This window comes from Silene latifolia, chromosome 6 (genome assembly GCF_048544455.1).
Source record: "Silene latifolia isolate original U9 population chromosome 6, ASM4854445v1, whole genome shotgun sequence".
Classification (NCBI taxonomy): Eukaryota; Viridiplantae; Streptophyta; class Magnoliopsida; order Caryophyllales; family Caryophyllaceae; genus Silene; species Silene latifolia.
This window is the reverse complement of record NC_133531.1, coordinates 11,085,594-11,107,990: the sequence shown is the minus strand read 5'-3', so window position 1 is coordinate 11,107,990 and position 22,397 is coordinate 11,085,594. Positions and strand designations below refer to the sequence as shown.

At 45.4% G+C, this 22,397-nt stretch overlaps 1 protein-coding gene across 1 annotated transcript; it reads left to right on the top strand.

The window, feature by feature from the left end:
- The first annotated feature begins 2,189 nt into the window (after positions 1-2,189).
- On the top strand, positions 2,190-3,439 carry LOC141587511 (uncharacterized). Its single transcript, XM_074408992.1, has 4 exons — positions 2,190-2,217; positions 2,519-2,970; positions 3,055-3,080; positions 3,163-3,439. Exons 1-4 carry the CDS (start codon positions 2,190-2,192, stop codon positions 3,437-3,439), a joined length of 783 nt encoding a protein of 260 aa, XP_074265093.1.
- Positions 3,440-22,397: the final 18,958 nt, after the last annotated feature.

Here is a 22,397-nt window from a genome sequence, read left to right as displayed (position 1 = left end):
CTTTCATAGTTTTTACCCACGATAATATATCAAATATGTCTTTACTCCATCATTGTATCATAATATCACCCCGAATAACATTTGGTAGAATACATTATCCCATTACTAATGATCAATAATTAATCACAGTCTCAAGTATATTGCAAATATAAGTATGTTAATCTCTCTGGTGTAATCAAAGAACATATCATAAATTTGGCCATAGATGTATGCTATCGGGATATTTATATCCTATACATGTTGATTCTATAATCAAACATATGAGAGAATCTTATAAAATCATGTACAAGGGAATAATTCACATATCAAATGTACACATTACTCACACAATAATCAAATCTTTAAATGTATATTAGATTCGTATATTTACTTATTGTGTGATTTCATAGAGTTACCACATTGTTACACATATTGTTTTAGCAGGATTTTCCTGGAAGGATCCGGCTTGATTATATAGTAATCAGGGTATCTAGTTCTATATGACTGGAATAATACGAGTAAATAACAAAGGAAGATTTAAGTATAAGGAATAACGTTTTTATTATCTTGATAAACCGAGTACAATATTGTATGTATATCTGAATATTCAAGAATAAAAAGAGATAAAGTGTAAATTAATTGACTAAGATTGAATGCCTTTACAATTGTTAGATTCTGCTATTTATAGTTCTACAAATGCTACCGTTGCCTTTTTCTTCAACGTCTTTCTCCATTATAGGAGCTGTTGCCGGATTAATAGGGCATGCTCCCTATTTACTCGCTTGACCCGTTCCAATCTCAACCAATTTATAGCCTTTCCTCTTCTTTCCGTTCACATTCATAGATTATATAGTTTTAAGTTTGGACTTGGTCTTCCTTGAGAATAGGGCACGGTTATTTGACTTATACAATTATATTTCTTGTTTTATCTTCTTAATCCAAATACTTCAATACTCGCCAAGCTATTCCATACCGACCATCGACTCTTCTTCCAGGATTTAGTGGCCCGCTTGTTATAATATTTCTCAACAAACTAGATAACATTAGATTTGTCCGGTCCTCGTCTTAATCAATCGGCCTTGTTAAGTCGGGCCGGTTATGGTCGACCAGGCTAAACTGGGCCTAACAATTGCCCCTTGACATTTTACCCGTCTTTGGATCCGGCCGGGGTGAGATGTCAACTTTACCGGGTTAAACAATAAGAAGAGTCATATTTATTCAGTGACTCTTAGACTCCTACTTACCGTTGAACACTGCAACGGCTAAGTGACATCATGCTGACAGTTTTGCAATTCCTAGGTTTTTCATGCCGTTATTCATCTCCTATAAATACGGTATTTAGGGCAAGGTTATTTTTCACCAAATTTCCTCCACTTTCTTTCTTTGAATATTCTTCCAAATTCTTCCAAATTCTTCCCTTCTTCTCGAAATCCTGTTACGCTATTTTGTATTTTCTCGACAATTTCAATCATAATAAATCAAACACTTAGAAATATGGGAGCCAAAAACGTCCCCGCATCCCGAGAGAGTTTGTCTTCTGTTGAGCACGAACCCACGTAGACATCCAAGAGGAGGAGGTAAGGGAAATTGACCCTCCCGCTCGTCTTTGTGGCTTTCAAGTATCGGATTATTCTGTTTTTACTGCTCTTCAATCTTTGGATCCTTACTTTCCTGAAGAGAACTTATTGAAAACAAATTATGACAAGATACTAAGGGAGAAGAAAATAATTCCTGAGTCGACTGAGGTATGGATTCCTGAGTCTTGTCCAGTCAGAGCTAACTGGGTGTCACCTGGTTGGTTCTGTATTTTCGAATGGGCATTCAAAGCAGGCTGTAAGTTACCTTTTACTCCCTTAATGATTGACACCATTCGTGCTATGGAGGTGTCACCTTTTCAGATTATGCCGATGGTTTGGAAACTTGTTCATTCCATAGAAAATTTATGTGCTAAACACAATCTTGTGATTACTCTTAATGATATCAAGGCAGTATATCATTTTAAAAATCCAGCGTTGTTGGTCGTTTTAATTTGAGAATTAAGTCAAAGATGTCTCCATTAATTACTAACCTGGACTCCGGAGATGACAAGAGTTGGGCAAAGACTTTCCTGTTTATCCTGGACCGAGACTGGGATCAGGCTTTGATTATCTGAGATATCCTCCTTTGGAGAGTGGTAGGTTTCCTGTACTCTTAATTTGTAGTTATATTGAATGAGAGTGAGGCATATAAGTCTTACCTGTATATTTTGTTCTTGTAATGTTTGTAGCTCCTGATTGGAATCATGATCCTCTTGACGAGGAGGCTATTGCAAGGATAGATGCTTTCCTCTCTATTCCTGAGGAAGAGAGGACTTGGCCAGCTTGTTTGGGCAGGGAATTGTTGCCCCGGTATATGAAGACCAAGCCGATCAGGTCGAGTACCCAAAGGCAAGCCTAGTTCTCTTTGCTCTTTCCTGTACGTCTTCTGTATGCTTTTATGTTGGCCGTTATCTTCCTGTCGTTCTTTGCTTGATATTCACGTATATTTTTTATATATTCAGTATTTAGGTCTTCTGCTAGGCTGGCCAGCTTTTCTGCAAAGGATTTGAAGGCTGGGGTTGCTAGGATTGCTGAACAGTCCAAGAGCCAGGAAGCTAGTGGGAGCGACAAAACGCTTGATATCCTGGTTTCTGAGATTCAGCCTCTTCAAGATCCTCCCAGGGTAATTTCACCGGAGATTGTCCAGGCTCAGAAAAGAAAGAGGGAAGCTGTTATCTTGGCAGAGGAGGAAGGAGAGAAACAGCCTATCCCGGCTCAGCCACTCAGGAGTATAAGGCAAGTGCCTACTAGGATTGATGACATGGATGATGCCCGGGCTCGGATAGATGAGTTTTCTGCAAAGATGAGCGACCAGCTATTGTCTGCTAGTACCCTTGAGTCGTCTACCAGGGTGGTTTCTATTTTGACTTCTCTTGTAACAAGGGCTGCTGAACTTGCTTCCCAGGCTAGGGAGGTTAGTTGTAAAGGGATATTTTTAATTGTTTATGTGCTTTTTGTTTTATCTTGTATTTGGCTAATTGATTTTGTATGTATGTAGGGGTTGGATGCCGGTCAAGCTCGCTTGTCGGCTTAGGGACGCCCATGCCAAGGTTACTAATTTGGAGGAAAAGCTGGATAGGCTAAACCGTGACCTGCACACATCCAGGGGTAATGAAGTGGTACTTCAATCTCAGTTGGGGACAGCTAAGGAGGCGGTCAGGGCTGCTGTAGTTTGTGAGGTAGCTGCAAAGAATGCTGAGAAGGCTGTCAGGCAAGAGTTGGAAGCTGAGAAGCAGGCAATGCAGGATCAATTAAGGAAAAACGAGGAGCTTGCTGCTGAAAAGGAGTTGGTGGAGGCGCGGTTGGGCGATCTTTGCTCAAGTTTCTTCGGGAAAGGCCGGGTTGATGCTATGAGAGATCCGAGAATCGACCGGGCTAACTGAATCCGGACCGGGATGAGATGGCTTTGGACGCTCGGTATCCGATTTGGCAAGATGGGTCAAGAAGAAGAAGTGGATTCTCCTCCTTCCAAGGCAAAGTCCGGTGATCGGAAATGGTGGATGGTTGTGAGTCGATTCTCGGCTCAAAAATAACTTAGTTTTTTCTTTTGGGTTTTGGTCTATCCAGGGGGAATGTCCCTGGAATGAATATTTAGAGTATATCAAAAAATTTTTGGCTCATCCAGGGGGGATGTCCCTGGAATGGATGGTTATTAGGTAGGACCAATTATTTTGGGTGAATAAATATTTGGTCTTTGTTTTGTTTCTTTTTGTGTTTTGACAAGGTACTTTTGTGATGTTGGACATGTCTTGGATCCGCCGCTTATTCGACCAATCGAGCCGCTTTTTCGATCGGATCGGGCCGTTTTGTCTTTGGATCTGCCGTTTAATGTGTTATGGGTGGGGTTGTTGCCTGTCTGGAGGGCTTATGTCCCTTGCCTGTCTGGAGGGCTTATGACCCATTTATGTCATACAGTCTAGGAATAGATTTTCCAGGTTTGTATGTTATGTTGAGCTCAATATTTAAAGGCTGTTTTTGCAACTCAATTTTGGATATCAGTTGAATATTTGGTGGGGGTGGCCCCCAATCTTTAAGATTTGTTTTAAATAAGATGCAATATGTAAAACAAGTGTTGAAGATTTCACTAAGTAAATATGAGAATATAGATAAGTACTTGGGCACATAATTTGAAGAAATCATATACGGCATTTATTCTTATAACTCGCAAGTATCATACATGTAGTTTTCATGCAAGAAGTGTTTAAAGTAAAAAGTTATACCTGGATTGTGCGATATATTCTATATGTGAAATAATTTTAAATGTGTAATATTCCAGGCTCTTGGGATCATTTCGCCGTCCGGGTCTCGTAATCTATAAGCTCCCCGGCCGACTATTGAATCAATCGATAGGGGCCTTCCCGTGTTGGGGCCAATTTGCCAAAGATTCTTTTCTTTTGTGTGTTGGAATACTTTCCCGAGAACAAGATCTCCTACCCTGAATACCCTGGCTTTGACAGTCTTGTTGTAGCTTCTCGCAACTCTTTGCTGGTATGCTGCTAATCTGATGCTCGCTGCATCTCTTAGCTCTTCTGTTAAGTCCAGGCTATATCTGGCTGATGGAATGTCCACTTCAGCTGGGATTACTGCTTCACATCCATAGACCAAGGAGTAGGGGGTTTGGCCTGTGGATGTTTTTGGCGTGGTTCTGTCAGCCCAAAGGACCAGGGGGAGTTCTTCAGCCCATCTGCCTTTCCTTTTTTCCAGCTTTTTCTTTATGCAGCTGATGTTCCATTGAGCACAGAAGGCTGCTGTTCTTTTTCCCACAAATTGCGTGCCATTATCACATACTATTTCAGAGGGGATGCCATATCTACATATGATGTTGTGTTTAATGAATGCTATGACGTCCTTCTCCTTAACTTGCCTGTATGATTCAGCTTCTATCCATTTGGAGAAGTAATCAGTCATTGCTAACATGAAAACCTTTTGTCCGGGCGCTTGAGGTAGTTTTCCTACTATATCCATGCCCCACTTCATAAATGGCCATGGTGCGGATATAGAATGTAGTTCCTCGGATGGTCATGGATATATGGTCCGTGAATCTGACAAGCTTTGCATTTAGAGCTAAAATCCAGGCAATCGGCTCTCAAGGTAGGCCAATAATAACCTGTTTTGAGTACTTTGCTTGCCAGGCTTCTTCCACCTTTGTGATTTCCACAAGATCCTTCATGGATTTACGATAATATCTGCTCGCTTCCTGTGGTTCCGGCATCCGAGGTAGGGCCCAGCCTGCGATTTCTTAAAAAGCACGTTGTCAATAATAGTATATGAAGCGGCTTTTATTTTTAGTGCTCTGGCATCTTGCTTATTTAAGGGAAGGATTCCCTGTTGTAGCCAGTCATAGTAGGGTTTTGTCCAAGAATTAGCAATGTAGATTGGGAAACTCTCATCTTGTTTATTTATTGCAGGTTCTAATAAATGCACGATGGGTATTTTGTCGAAATCAAGGGGACTAAAGTTGGATCCTAGGCCGGCTAAGGCATCGGCCTGGTATTTAAATCCCCTGAATTTGGTCAATATTAAAAATTTTAAATTTTGATTTTAGCATTTGAACAACATCTAGATAAAGCATCATTTTGGGGTCTTTTGCAAGATATATCCCATTTACTTGGTTGGAGATGAGGAGGGAATCGACGTACCTTTAAGTTTTGCACACCAAGGTCAACACATACCTTTAATCCGGCTATCGTGGCTTCGTATTCTGCCTCATTGTTGGTGGCCTCAAATGCACAGCTTATAGCCTGTACTATCTTATCCCCCTGTGGCGATTTTAGTACTACTCCTAGGCCTGTGCCCCTCGTGTTGGCTGCTCCATCGACAAATAGGGTCCATTCTAGGTCTGTTTGGTCGCTGGTCAGTTTATTCACTTCTTTTATTAGGTCAGGTTCTAGGGTCGGACTAAAATCAGCCACAAAGTCTGCTAGTGCTTGTGACTTAATTGCGTTTGTCCTTGGTTCGAATGTTATATTGTATGTGCTTAGTGGATGACCATTTGCACATTCGTCCGGACAATTACGGTTTCCTAAGTACAGATTTGATAGGAAGATTGGTTCTGACTATTATAGGGTGACTTTCAAAATATGGTCTTAATTTTGTGCAACTCATAATTAAAGCTAAAACATATTTTTCTAGTAGGCCATACCGATCTCTCGCATCCAGAGACTTTTACTTACATAATAGACAGTGGTGTCTTTGTTGTCCGTCTGCTTCTTTGACCAGGATCGCACTGACAATTTAGTGTGGATCGATTATACTTTATCGGGGTTCATCTTTGACTGGTTTTGCCAGCAAGGGGGAGAGGATAGATATATTTTCGTGTCTTCAAAGGCGGCTGATGATCGGGGTCCATTGAAAGTCCTTGTTCTTCCTTAGCAGGTTATAAAACGATTTGCATCTTTCTGATGATCTTGAAATGAATCTGTTCAGGGCCGCTATTCTTCCAGTCAGCTTTTGTATGTCTTTGACTGTTTTTGGTGGTTCTAGCTCCAGGATAGCTTTGATCTGTTCAGGGCTGGCTTCTATTCCTCTTTTTGTCACCATGTAGCCCAGAATTTGCCTCGCCGAGACTCAAGTGGCATTTTTGTGGGTTGAGCTTCATATTGAATTTTTCCAATATTTAAAAGGCTACTTCCGTGTCTTTAACGTGGTCTTCTGCCTTTTTTGATTTGACTACCATGTCATCTATGTAGACTTCCATGGTGTCTCCTATCAGATCTTTGAACATCATGTTGACTAGCCTTTGGTAGGTTGCACCGCATTTTTAATCCAAAGGGCATAGCAAGATAACAATATATACCTCTTTCAGTGATGAAAGTCATGTGCTTTCCTGGTCTCTGGTGCATTTTTATCTCGATTGAATCCGGGAGGCATCCATAAATGTTAACATTTCGTGGCTGCAGTGGCATCTACCATTGCGTCGATGTGTGGCGGGGAAATGGATCTTTGGGCGAGGCTTTATTCAAGTCGGTGTAGTCTACACAGACTCTCCATTTGCCATTTTTTTTTGGACGACTACTACGTTTGCAAGCCGATCGGGTACATTACTTCCCTGATCATTCCCATGTCTAGTAGCTTGTCAACTTCTTGGTTGATGATTTCATGCATCTCTGCAGCGAATTTTCTTCTCTTTTCTGTGCTTAAAGGATTTGTCAATATTTAACTTATGAGTAATAACATCGCATCTATACCAGTCATATCAAAATGTGACCAAGCAAAACAAGACATTTTAGTTTTGAGAAAGCTGACCAGGTTTGGTCTGATTGAGTCGGGTGCATCTGACCCTACAAGTACTTTCCTGTCAGGGAATTCTGGATCTAATATGACTTCTCCTGTTTCCATTTGTGATTGTGCTACATATTCTTCCCTGACAGGTGACTTTAATTGCTATGCAAGGGACTTACCTGACTTTGAGGGTTTCAAAGCCTGAGTGTAACATTCCTGAGCCGTCCTTTGTTCTCCTCTGATGGTGGTTATCCCCCATTCTGTTGGAATTTTCACGCATTGATGGTACGTTGATGGGATTGCTTTGACATTGTGGATCCATGGTCTGCCCAGGATTACATTATATGAGGATAGGCAATCCATTACTCCAAATCTCTCATATGAAGCCACGCCTTCCACATAGGTAGGCAGGCTGATTTCTCCCAAGGTGTTCTTTGTTTCTCCACTGAATCCAACCAGGACGCTGGATTTCTTGATGATCTTCCCTTCGTCTATCTTCATAGCTTTAAGGACGTCAAGCATCACCAGGTTGATTGAACTGCCTCCGTCTATCAGGATTCTTGATACCTTTGCTGTGCCGATTTGCATGGTGATTACCAGGCTGTCATGATGTAGATCTGATATTCCTTGCAGGTATGAGTCATCAAAGGTAATAGCGGGCAATGACTTGGACCTGGAAGGAGGTTGAAGTCTGGTTTCCCTGGATATTCTTTTGGCAGCTGAGCTGGTCAGACCACAGATTTCTGATCCTCCATTTATGAATTTGACTTCATAGATGGGGGGAGGAGGAGGAGGGTCTCTGCTATTTCCTGGATCTCTCTTGTTTTGTTCTTCATTTTTGTTCTTTGGCTGTTGGATTAAGTCTTTCAAGTAGCCTTTCTTTAGAAGATATGCCACCTGTTTCCCGAGCCGGATGCATTCTTCTCGTGTGTGTCCGATGTCCTGATGGAAGTCACACCATCTTGTTGGATCTTTCCTGGGGTTGTCGGATTTCTTTGGCCATCTAACTGTATCTCCCAGGTTTTCCAGGCGTTTGATTAATCCTGCAGTATTAATAGAGAAGTTATATTTAGGAATAGTTGGGAGGTTAGAAAGGTTACCTTTATGTTCTTGTGCCATATTGACTTCAGATCGTTCAGGCCTGGAATAGGGTGCTGATCTGGGATTGCTTCCTTTCTGGTAAGAACTTTTCCTGTTAGTGTGTCCATAGCCTTACTTTCCTCCGGATGAGTTCGTTCTGAAGTTGAGGTCTTCTTCCAATCTGACATGCTCTAAAGCGATGGATTGAACAGTGGCAAAGGTTGGACATGCTTTCTTGGTCGATCTGCATAGATGTCACATCACAGAGGACTCCTTGCTCAATGCTTCTACCGTTTCTTCATCGCATCCGGGAATGGCCACCTTTTCTTTGACAAATCGGCCAGAATTCTTTGAGAGATTCTTCAGGAAGTTGCTTTACCCTGAACAGGTTATTGGGTCTCTTGGCCATATCTCTGCTACTTGCGAATTGTTGATTGAAGGCATTGATCAATTCCGCAAAATTCTTGATACCTCCATTTGGGAGATTGATGAACCATTGTAATGTCAAGCTCCGGTCGGGTTGTACCAAAGCCTTTGCACATGCAGACTTGCCTGAGTTCACTGGGTATTGAGGCAGCCAACATTTTTTGTTTGAATATGGCAACATGATTTTGTGAATCAGAGGTTCCATCATAAGTTCTCATGGATGGAACAGTAAATTTCTTGGGAAGATCAATCTTTGCAATTTCATCTGCAAAGGGTGAATCTAAAAAGTCATCAACTTCTACTTCATCCACGTGGTCCGCACTCCGGTATATTTTCTATTTTGTTGTGGAGTTTTTGGATTTCCTGAAGCATAGCCATCATTATTGCTGCTTCAGTTTTGTTTGTCTCATCATTGGGAATGGTCGGAGTGCCGGATAATGTATCCTTCTCCGGGGTTCCAAAATTAGAGAAGTCTATATTTTTGATAATGGATGAGAATGGGGTTCCTGGTTCAAATCTGGTCCTGGAACCCGAAGCCTGATTTTCCAATTTCTTTTTCAAAGCTAGACTCGATTCCTTCACCTTTATTGATTTACTTGACTGAGCCGCCTTCTCTTGGATTGTTTCCAATTCTTTGATCTTGGCCAGGCGATCGCTAATTATTGTTCTCGCGGTGAGTTCTACCATTTTTGTGTGTGAATATTAAATGAAAGATGATAAGGAGAATTTTATTGGTTGAAGAACTAGATGCCCCACGGTGGGCGCCAATTGTTTTAGCAGGATTTTCCTGGAAAGATCCGGCTTGATTATATAGTAATCAGGGTATCTAGTTCTATATGACTGGAATAATACGAGTAAATAACAAAGGAAGATTTAAGTATAAGGAATAACGTTTTTATTATCTTGATAAACCGAGTACAATATTGTATGTATATCTGAATATTCAAGAATAAAAAGAGATAAAGTGTAAATTAATTGACTAAGATTGAATGCCTTTACAATTGTTAGATTCTGCTATTTATAGTTCTACAAATGCTACCGTTGCCTTTTTCTTCAACGTCTTTCTCCATTATAGGAGCTGTTGCCGGATTAATAGGGCATGCTCCCTATTTACTCGCTTGACCCGTTCCAATCTCAACCAATTTATAGCCTTTCCTCTTCTTTCCGTTCACATTCATAGATTATATAGTTTTAAGTTTGGACTTGGTCTTCCTTGAGAATAGGGCACGGTTATTTGACTTATACAGTTATATTTCTTGTTTTATCTTCTTAATCCAGCCTACTTCAATACTCTGCCAAGCTATTCCATACCGACCATCAGGCTCTTCTTCCAGGATTTAGTGGCCTGCTTGTTATAATATTTCTCAACAGCTAGATAACAGTTAGATTTGTCCGGTCCTCGTCTTAATCAATCAGCCTTGTTAAGTCAGGCCAGGTTATGGTCAGACCAGGCTAAACTGGGCCTAACACATATTTAGTTATGGCATTTACGTCGTAATAAATCAATGAATACCTTTAATTTAAATTCAAATATCTAAATCCAATACGCATAATTCGAATATGTATCTTTATACCATATCCAATATCATATGGCAAACAACAACATAGATATCTTTTTCAAGCCAGGGTATTATACTCAACATATCTGATTCATTATAATTTTTGTTCCGGGTGTGATTACGGAGCAGTGTTGTTACCACGTAAGCTTTGTAGAATGATGACTTTGCTTGACTCTTCCTTTCGGCCTCTCCTGAAACAATGAACAAACTGAGGGCTCGGCTTGGTACCGAGCGTACTCACTCCGACGCTCAAGTCAGTAAACTTAAAGAGATTAAGTTGTGTGATACTTGGCAAAGTATATTGTAGAGAGATAAGGGAGTTTATACCAGATTAATAGTGAGTTTAGGTTATATTTCGGATCCTTTCCTCAATGAGGGTTGAGGAGTATTTATAAACTTTCACCTTTTGTCACGTAGTGGTCAAGTGGCCAAGTGGCAAGCAGGTGGAAAGACCGTTCTACCCTCGGCCGAGGGACCCATGGTAGGCCGGCCGAGGGGTCTTGGATATGAGTACGCGGATATGTATCCCGGCTGGCCAGTTGTCCTAGCCGGGACCCAAGTGACAGGCCGACAGGCTGCATCGGCTAGTCTGTCTGATATGTCGAATTGCTGTGGATGTCTTTGACCTTGGTCAATATGTTGACTCGGTCAGCGGGTGCAGAATATGCCCCATCAATTTGCCCCAGCGTAGTCTATGCCGTGGTATGGGCTCCGATGTGTGTTGAGCGTATATTCTGCGCATGTTGAATTTCTCCATCGGCCTCTTCTTCCTCGGCTTGGTTCTGCTCAGGCCGTATCATACTATCCCCCCTCCACATGGATGTGTAATGGACATCAGATGTGGAAAAAAGAAAATGGTGCTGGTTGAGACCGAGGTTGAGAGTGCCGTGTGCTTTTGATTGCCCCCAGCCGGTGCTGCCAAGCTTGGTTGAACAGCGGGCCGTTTGGCAAGTAGATACCAAGGATCGTATTGAAGAAGATACGTCGATTGGCATTCTGTCAAGGAGCGTTTTGAAGAAGTTTTGTAACTGTTTGTCGATTGACATTCCATGGCAGCATGCTTGACACGTGGCTCGGCGTTGATTGGCTGACGCTTCATGGGCTTTGCCCTGATTGGTCCGTTTCATGGGCTTCGCTCTATAAATAGAGCAGTTAGCCGCTAATTTTGGCCACCAAAATTTCATTCTCTCAAAAAATTTTCTTCTCTCTAGCTTTCTTCGACGAAACCTCTCTCTAGTCTTTCAAAGCGTTACTCGGCGTAACACTTTTCCAAGCTAAACAACCAAATTCTTCAACCTTTTTCTTGTTAAATATTCGTTGTCATGTCTTCTGCTGATGCCGGACCTAGTAATCCTGCGCCGGGGGGTTCCCCGTTGCGTCCTGATGAAGAGGAGGCACTGGCCGCCATCCCGATAAGATCCGGGGGCCCTAGGTCTCCTTCTCCTGAGATTGATGATCAGTATTTGGAGAGTTTCGAGGAGGATGATGATGATGTTGATGATGACGGTGATGATGTTGAAAGGACTCATTCCAATGAGGAGAGGCCGCATCTCTTGGATCACGGCGACGCCTGTAAGATCAGTCCTGATCGTGCCTGGATGCATAAGTTCGCTAGCTGTTCCGGTTCTGATCTTTTTGAGCATCATTTCTCCTTTGGCAGGGAGTATAAGATTGTTATTCCTAAGGAGGGTCAGGCCGTCTGTTGTCCTCCCCCGGATTGTATCGGCGTATACATCAGACACCTGGAGTATGGGCTCCGGTTTCCTCTGAATGCATACGTTGCTGCCATAATTGAAGCAATGAACGTCGCTGTGGTACAGCTGCATCCGTTGGCCATTAGGACGATTGTTGGCTTTGTGTGGCTATGCCAGTTTAAGGGGGAGGCCCCAACGGTGAACCTCTTCCGCCGGCTTCATCACCTTCGACAGAACCCTCAAAGTGGCCTGGGGTGGTATAGTATACAGACTGAGCCGGGTTATATCACCGTCTCTAAGCTTACTTCCTGCAAGGACTGGAAGGCGCGGTGGGTATACGTTGAGGTTCCGAAGGATTATCCACTGCCCCGGTCCTTCCAGCACCGCGTCAATTTGCGGTGTGAGAGTCGGGGGGAGCGTGAGAAATATGTCTCCCGGAGTAAGCTCAAGATGGACGCCATTAGGGTCCATCTCAATGAGAACGAAAGGCGGGCAACGAAGCTGTTTGAGGCTGAGAAGGATGGGACGCCGAAGGGATGGATGCCCCCGACGCAGATCATTCTTCAGGATGAGCTGCTCTGCCACGTCGGCCTCATACCGGCCCTCGAACAGGGTGAGTGGGGTCGGTGTGAGGCCCATCTCTGCTTTTAATGTTTCTGTTCTTGAATTTTGATTTATTTCTTTTACTTAACTCTTGCTTCGTTTCCTTTGCAGACCGTTTTGGCCCGGATCTGTCTGAGGAAGTCCTCAAGAGGATGGGACTTGACAAGGACAAGAAAGTTGTTGATTTGCATCCTAAGGCTGAGGCACGTGATCGCAGAACGCCCCCAAACGACCTTATGGATCAGCAGTTGAAGGCCCTAGATGTGACGGGGGCCCAGGCGAAGGTTGCCAGTAAAGTGCCGCGCCGTATACGAAAGGCAATATCTATGGCGGCGACGGCGTCAACTTCAGTTCAACCTCCAATCCCTGCGGTCCAAAAGGAGAAGGTGGTGGTCGTCGACATTACCGATGAGGAGGTCACCGTTGCAGAGGAATCTCCTCTTTTATGCAAGAGAAAAGAGACAGCGTCTGCTGCTGCCGCTGCTACTGCTACCGAGGCCGTCAAAGAAAAGGGGCCAGCCGGCCCTCTGTCTAAGAAGCCCAGGACTGGTACGGATCTAACCTGTGGCTCAGATTTAGCTGGTTCATTAGGCGTTCCTGATGACAGGCTTTCCGGCATGTCAATGAATGTTGACATGGATGCTTTGTCCGCATTCTTTGTAGATCAACCGCCGCCGTCTACCGGTCCCTCTGAATGGCGATTAGAGATGCGGCCTATGCAGACTGATGATAAGAATGTCGCCGTCGTCTCCTCCTCCCCGAAGCCTTCCCCCGCCCAGATTAGGAAGATGCTGGCGAAGTGGGCTGACGTGGCCGGTGCTCACATTATGGAGCAAGAAAAGGTCATGGCCGAAGCTGCCCCACAGCTTGAGCGGCTCAGGCTTGAGCTCGCTGCTGCGAAGAAGGAAGCCGAGAGGGCCAAGGTCGACGCTGAAAAGGCGGTCCTTGCTGAGCGAAAACTTAGGGAGGACGCTGAAAAGGCGGTCCTTGCTGAGAGAGCGAAGGTTGAGGCTGCGGAGGCTGGTGCCGCTAAGCTGCTGGAGGAGCGTGACAACCTTCAGGCTGTCGTCGACTTCACTGCCAAGAAGAGGGAGGAATGGAAGTCCCTGTATACGGCCCAGGCGAAGTCATACAGGAACACAAAGGCAATCCTCACCCAGAGGGAGGAGGACATTGAGACGCTCCAAAGCGTCGTCCTCCCTAACATGTGCGCCCAATACCGGGACCTGGCCGAAGAAGCCGCCAGGGAGGTGATCGGAGAGCTCTTTCCTGAAGGCTCCTTCCCGTGGCAAAAATTTGACGAGCTTTTTGATGATAAGCTTGATGCTAAGGCGAAGGCCGCGGAGGCGAAGGCTGCGGAGGAGGCAGAGGTGAAGAAGGAGAAAGAGGAGGCTGCGGAGAAGGCGACCCATGCTGAAAAGGTGAAGGCGGCCAAGGAGGAAGCTGAGAGGGCAAAGGCAGCTGAAGCTGAAGCTGCCAAGTCGGCTTCTGGATCGCCTATCAAAGATGATATTGCTGATGTCGCCGGTGGCGAGCAGCAACAGGCATAGGGAGACGGGCGGTCGTCACCAGGTTCACCCGGCATCTCGGATAACTTTAGCTGTTCTGGGGCTAATTATTAAGCCTTTCCTCCCTGCCATCTTTTGGCACTTCACGTCTTATGTCTGTACCCTTTTGCTGTTCCTTCTTTTTTGTAAACTCTTGGTAGGTTGTGTTTAGGCTATCCCAATGGGGACGGCCGTCGACTTCTTTCTTGTATTACCTGTAAATAAGAGTTTGTTTATTTTGCCTCCGGCTTGGCCGAGGTCTTTATCTCATTTTTATCTGAGTTGTCTTCTTGCGTTATTAGTTGAGCGCTTTTTTCCTTGTTCGTTTTTACCTTCGGTTTGGCCGAGGCAGTTAGAACGCGTATCTCAACTGTACTTAACATCTTTAAACATGTTGGCATGTTGGTCGCTTCCTCCACCGCCCAAGGCGGTCAGATTTGCTATCCCAACCACCGTTGTGAACATGTTAGCGTATCGGTCGTTGTGTCCCCGTCACTCTCGGTGAGGCAATCGGGTTAACGGCTCGACAGCGTTCGTATCTGTAGACGTGTTGATCGCTTCCTCTGCCACCCCCGGATACACACCGTTGGAGTGACTAGAATTGCGTCTCAACAGTGCTTATACGTTTCTAAGCATGCTGGTCGTTGTGGCGAGTAACAACTGCTGTTGGCAGATCGGTCGTGTGTCCCCGTCACTCCCGGCTTTGGCCGAGGCGACCGAGTTTACGTTTCGACTGCTTTCCGTATATGTAGACATATTGATCGCTTCCTCTGCCACTCCCGGATTGGCCGGGGCAGTCAGATTTGCGTCTCAACAGTGCTTAATACGCTTTTGTTCTTCGGTAGTGACTGCCCGGGCTTGGCCGTGGCGTCCTCTTTGGCATGACTATGGAGGGGACAAGTATTTGATGGAAAACTTGGATCACTTTTTATAAGGTATAATCACACGTTGGGGTGCCCACAATGGTCTTGGACACCTCTGCCGCTATATGAAATATTTCTTTAAGTTGTCCGTCTTCCAGTGGCTCATTAAAGGAACACCCTCCATGTCTGTCAGCCGGTATGTCCCCGGCCTCATTTCTTCAACCACTTTGTAGGGTCCTTCCCAGTTGGCCGTCATTTTACCGTGGATGTTTCCCTTGTTTGTGGCGGCCGACTTTCTTAAGACTAGATCTCCTACTCTTAAATCCCTTTTGTGGACTCTGCGGTTGTACGCTCTTCTCATCCGGTTTTGATACACTGCCAAGTTGAGCCGTGCCGTGTCTCAGCTTTCTTCGACCAGGTCTAGGGAGGCTTTTAGGCCTTCCTCATTTTCGGCTAGGTCAAAAGTTTGCGTTTTGAATGTCGGCACCGTTGCTTCAATTGGCAGCACGGCCTCAGACCCATAGACTAAATGGAATGGACTGTACCCCGTTGCTTCTTTCTCCGTGGTTCGAAGTGACCACAGGACGTCGGGTAGTTCATCAACCCACCTTCCCTTTAGATCTTCAACCTTCTTTTTCAACCCGTTAAGTATCGTTTTATTAGCTGCTTCCGCCTGCCCGTTGCTCTGAGGGTGGCAGACGGCGGAGTATGCAAACTTGATATTGAGCTCTTCTAGCCAGTTCATCACCATGTCACTCCAAAATTCTCGGCCGTGGTCAAATACCATGACTTGGGGCAACCCAAATCGAGTTATAACGTTCTCCCAAATTACTTTTCTTACGGCCGCCGTAGTCTTGGCGGTCTGCGCGACGCTTCGACCCATTTGGTGAAGTAGTCAACGGCGACAATCAGGTACTTTCTTCCTCCGGAGGCCGTTGGAAATGGCCCTAATAAATCCATCCCCTACTGTGCAAAAGGAAGGGGACTAAGCACCGGTTGCAGGTCTCGGGAAGGAGCATGTATCACCGGAGCATGCATTTGACAATTCTTACACTTCTTGGTCTTAGCTCTGGAATCCTCAAGCATGGTAGGCCAGAAGTAGCCGGCTCGGAGAGCTTTGTGGGCTAACGTTCTTGCCCCCATGTGATGTCCACAGATGCCTTCGTGTATCTCTGTCAGTATTAGCTCCGCGTCGGCTGGGCCGACACATTTCCAGAGTGGCCTTATTACAGACCTCCTGTATAATTCTCCTTCGAACAGCAAGTACCTTGCGGCGATCCTTTTTATCTTCTGCGAGAGACTGCGGTTCTCCGGCAATTCATTTGTAAGTTTGAATTTCATTATCGGAGTCATCCACGTCGTCTCGGCTTCGATGTCGTCCACCATGCCGACGGTCTCTGTGATGCTTTTAGCATTCCTGATATCTACCAGCACGGTTCGACTGATATTCTTGATGCTTGAACTGGCAAGTTTTAAGAGAGCGTCGGCTCGGTTGTTCTCAGACCTGGGAATGCATTAGATTTGGAAAGATTTCAATTTTGCTGTATCAGCTTTTACCCTTTCCAGGTATCTTACCATCCCGTCGTCCCGAGCCTCAAACTCTCCTCTGACTTGGTTAGTAACCAATAGTGAGTCTGTCTTCAACACAATGTGTTCTGCTCCGGCAGCTCTAGCTAGCTCGACTCCAGTTATCATCGCCTCGTATTCGGATTCGTTGTTTGAGGCCGAGAAGGTAAATTTCAGGGCGTACTCAAACTCGTCCCCGTTTGGGCTGATGATAAGGATGCCGGCTCTTGAGCTGTTTGTCGTGGAGGATCCGTCGGTGTATACTTCCCATACTCCGGGATTTGGTTCTTCTTTATATGTGCACTCGGCCAGGAAGTCTGCAAGTGCCTGCCCTTTTATCGAGGGCCTCGGCTTGTATTGAATGCCGAGGCCGGATAGCTCTACTGCCCATTTGATGAGCCTGCCGGATTTTTCGAATTTTTCCAATGCTTTCTCCAATGGTTGGTCGGTTAGGACTGTCACGGGATGTGCGTCGAAGTAAGGTTTTAGTTTCCTTGCGGCAACGACGGCAAAAAAGGTCGCTTTTTCGATCGATGGGTAATTTCTTTCGGCGGCCAGCGCAGTGTATGGTGACAAAGTAGATTGGTCTTCTTTGCTTGTCTTCTTCTCTCGACGATTACGGACGACCGTGGCCGAGGTAATCTGCTATGTATAGAGATAGCGTCTCCCCCGAAGATCGGCCTGACGGGGGTCGGGAGAGTTTGAAGATGAGCTTTCGGTTGCACGAAAGTTGTGCTCTGTTCTCCCCCACCAAGTCTTTATTCCCCTTCAACACTTTGAAGAATGGGGTGCTCTTGTCGGCTGACCGGGAAATGAAACGGGCGAGAGCCGCCATCCTCCCGGTCAACATCATAACCTCTTTTCGATTCCTCGGCTCCGTGAGGTCCAGTGTTGCTTGGACTTTCTGCGGATTGGCATCAATTCCCCAGGCGCCGACAAGCACGCCGAGGAATTTACTGCCCGACACCGGTTGCATTTCGTTGGGTTAAGTTTCATCTTGTATTTCCTTAGTGAACAAAATGTTTCGCTCAAGTCGGCCAAGTGCTCGCTGTCAGACTTGCTTTTTACAATAGCATCGTCGACGTAAGCCTCGATGTTTCGCTCTTTTTGATCTTGAAACACTTTGTCCACCAGCCTAGTGTAAGTTGCGCCAGCGTTTTTCAAACCGAACGGCATCATTTTATACATGTATGTGCCGTGTATGGTGATGAATGCGCACTTAGGCATGTCTTCTTCGGCCATGAATACTTGATGGTACCCTGAGAAGGCGTCGAGCAGGCTCAGCATAGTGTAGCATGCCATTGCGTCTATTAAACTATCTATTCGAGGCAAGGGATAACAATCTTTAGGACATGCTTTATTAAGATTTGTAAAATCCACACACATCCTCCACCCCCCCGATGACTTCTTTACCATTACAACATTTGCTAGCCACTCGGGGTAAGTACAAGGCATGATAAAGCCTGCCTCTAATAGTTTGTCTACCTCGGCCTTGATGGCCTCATCTTTCTCGGCCGAGGAGTTCCTCATCTTCTCGCTTGACGGGCGGCGTTGGAGAGTACGTTCAGCTTGTGAACGATCACCTCTCGGCTCACGCCTGGCATCTCGGCGGCCGAGTACGCGAAGACGTCTTTGTTCTTTCTCGGCAGTCAAGGAGGTCGGCTCGAACTTTGGCTCCCGGACCGACACCGAAGCGATTCACGGTGCGTCCTGGGTCAATTTCCACTTGCTCGGTCTCGGCCCCCTCGACCATGCCGACGGTGTTGGTGCTCATCGGATCACCCTCCTGTTGTAAGGATGGGCTCTTCCCCTTCTCTGACTTTTTCGCCACTTTGAGGGATTGCATGTTGCACCCCCTGGCAGATACTTGGATATTGACCACTTCGTCTCTCTCGTCTTTTGAGACGAGCTTTTGTGCTTCCCCCCGGTCCAAGACATACATCAATGTCAGGGCCCGGATGGACATTACCGCATTGGCCTCACTCAAAGTGACTCGGCCGATGAGAACGTTGTAGGCAGACGAACCATCAATAACCACGAACTCCGACCAAACATTTTTGGCCGCATCTTCTTGGCCAAACATCACCGGCAACTTGATTGATCCCAGGGGCACCAGTCCGGCCCCGGAGAAGCTGTATAGTGGGTTGGTGCAGGGGCTCAGGTCTTCAATCTTCAGGCCGAGATTGAGGAAGCATTCCCTGAACATGATGTTTGTGTAGGCGCCTGTATCAATTAGGCACCTCTTAACCAAGTGGTTGGCTATGTCCAAGTGGACCACCAGCGGGTCGCTGTGTGGGGCTACGACTCCTTCGTAGTCTTTCCTTCCTATGGTTATATCGGGGATGGTGGAAGCGGGGATCGCTGTGGTGGGCACAAAGTTGATGGCTTGGTAAAGCTCATTTAAGTGCCGTTTGTGCCCATTAGCTGACCCTCCGTTCTCGTTTCCTCCGATAACCACCTGGATCACTCCCATTCTCTGGAATACTGATTTCTTCTTTGCCCCGTCGGAGCTCGTTTCCGGGGTCCCAGCTACGTACTTGCTGAGGGCCCCCTTTCGGATCAGTTCCTCGATGGCATTCTTCAGATGCCGACAGTCGTCGGTCTTATGGCCGGGCTGGCCGTGGTAATCGCAAAATTGGCTTGCGTCGCCTTCCGCCTTTGTCTTGGGGGGTCTTGCCCACATCTGCCCTTCATTCTTGCTCAGGGCGAAGACCTCGGCTGGTGATTTAACCAGGGGGGTGTGACTGCTGCACCACTTTGGGGTGTATGGTCCCGAACTCCCCCCGGCACCCGCCGAGTTCTGTCTTTTATTAAATTTCTCGGGCCGTGACTTATTATTGTCACGGCGTCCTTCATCTTTATCATCCCGGCGACTGCTCCTCTCTGGGTGCCCAGCCTCGTTGTGGCTTACCCGGGTCTTGTGATAGTCCTCCACCTTTATGGCTTGGTCGGCCATCTTTCTGGCGGAGTCCAGGTTGAGGTATTCACACTTGATGAGATCATTTTTGAAATCGCCTCTCGGTAGGCCTTTCATCAGTGCGAAGGCCGCCAGTTTAGTGTTCAGCTCTCGGATCTGCTGAACCTTGGCGTCGAATCTCTTGACGTAGCTCCGGAGGGACTCGTCATCCCTCTGTCGGATAGTCAGGAGATCGGAGGTCTCCACGGCCCTTCGCTTGTTGCAAGCGTACTGGGCTATGAAGTTGTCCCTTAAGTCGGCATAATAGTACACCGAGCCATTAGGTAGCCCCTTGTACCAACTCTGTGCCATGCCATGGAGGGTGGTTGGGAAGACTCGGCACCACACCTCATCGGGTTGCTCCCATACCGACATGTAAGACTCGAAAGCCTCAGCGTGGTCGGTTGGGTCGCTATCCCCTTTGTATGATATGGCCGGTAGCTTAAGTTTGGCCGGCACCGGGACTTCAAGGACATAGGCGTGGAGGGGCTGTCTGACCACGTGCCGCATGACACGCGGCGATCGGCTCCTCGTGATCCTACTCCGTCTTCCCTCCCCGTAGCGGGAAGGGCTTCTTGTTATCCGACTCTGGTGAGTCGGGCTCCTTTCTTCGTTTCTTCGGGGGTGACCTCGTTGGTGCCGCGGCGACGCTGTCGTCCCGCGAGGAGGGGAAGGACTTTGGTCCGCCACAGGCAACACGGGCACCCTTGGCGTTTTGGTACGCCCAACCACTTGCATTGCTCCGGTCAAGTTGTTCGGAGTCACTTGATGGGCTCTGGTCGCCTGCGGGTGTGCTGCCGTCACCGTCGTTGCGGCGGGGGTGATCGGCTTATTACCCATCAGGTCCAGGAGTAGCTTCAGTTTTGCTGCATCGACCGTATGTCCCATTATAGTGACCTGGCCGGCGGGCAGCGGTGTTTCTGGTATTATCGGCATCCCGTACGCCGGTTGAATTACTCGGCCGGTGGGGGACGGTGCGATCCCAGAGTTAGGAAACGTGTCATCTTGGTAGAATTCGGTTTCATCGCTCACAATTACTTCTGGCTGTTTTGACATCTTCTTAGCTTTTTGGGTGGGTTTTGGTTTTTGTGTTTTTTTTTTGTAAGGGATTTAACTAGCTTTTAGTATCTAGTTCCCACAGACGGCGCCAATTGTTCCGGGTGTGATTACGGAGCAGTGTTGTTACCACGTAAGCTTTGTCGAATGATGACTTTGCTTGACTCTTCTTTTCGGCCTCTCCTGAAACAATGAACAAACTGAGGGCTCGGCTTGGTACCGAGCGTACTCACTCCGACGCTCAAGTCAGTAAACTTAAAGAGATTAAGTTGTGTGATACTTGACAAAGTATATTGTAGAGAGATAAGGGAGTTTATACCAGATTAATAGTGAGTTTAGGTTATATTTCGGATCCTTTCCTCAATGAGGGTTGAGGAGTATTTATAGACTTTCACCTTTTGTCACGTAGTGGTCAAGTGGCCAAGTGGCTAGCAGGTGGAAAGACCGTTCTACCCTCGGCCGAGGGACCCATGGTAGGCCGGCCGAGGGGTCTTGGATATGAGTACGCGGATATGTATCCCGGCTGGCCAGTTGTCCTAGCCGGGACCCAAGTGACAGGCCGACAGGCTGCATCGGCTAGTCTGTCTGATATGTCGAATTGCTGTGGATGTCTTTGACCTTGGTCAATATGTTGACTCGGTCAGCGGGTGCAGAATATGCCCCATCAATTTTCAAAATTTTATTCAATATAATTAGATCACATTTCATTATTAAGATGGTCTTTGCATGTATACTTCAAGTATATATTTCATTGGAATAGTTATATAACATATTTCACATGATGCAAATAATCCAAGGCATATATTGAATATCATAGCTAAATCATGAAATAAAACTTCTCAAAATCATGTTATTAACATCAATGGAATAGTATTATTCTATAACTCTTAACAAACGTTCAATTGTTAATTCTATTCGTCGTAGCTAGTTTTCACTTTTTCATTAAAGAAAGGAAGCCTCAAATATTTAATTCTTTATTTAAGTTTTCTCAAAATCAAATATCAAGATGTACGTGTACATAACTTTTGAAAACCTGCCTTTAACATCATCATTTAAGCCTCACTTAAGTACTCAATGTTATAATATCTTGAGCATATGTTATAACTAAAACAATTGTTATATAAATACATGAACTTACACAACAAATTTAAGTTTCCTTTTATCACTAATTGTGATAACTCCCCATAAGACCATTAACTGAAGTTAGTAATTATATTCTATGTAAAAAATTTTGTGACTATCATTTTGTCGTATGCAACTCAATAATGTTTTAACACAAAAACTCCTGAGAGACGGTCTCTCAATAGCGTTATTGAGAGACCTCTCACAAGATGGGGGTAAGGGACCCACTAAATATTTTTTTCCCCTATTATATCTCCCACTAAATTAATGGGAGACGGTCTCTCATGAGACCTACTGATGTTTTAATTACATGTCAAATTTAAAGATTATACATGGAGACTTACATGTTGTAGTTGTAATTATTGTAAACTACAAACTCGAATAATTCTTTATACCACTATAATAATAATGTACATACAAATGACTTGAATTTCTCATAATAATCATAAATATTTCATGTTAACAATCAATAATGATATTTAATACTGCCTCCTATTCTAAATAACTCTCCCTATTTCCTTTTTCATCTATTCACAATACTCTCCCTATTTCCTTATTTGGCAAACTTTTATACTTATTTTAATCACCTCACCCCACAACAATACCCCACAATACTCATATTTTATCTTATTTTAATCACCTTACCCC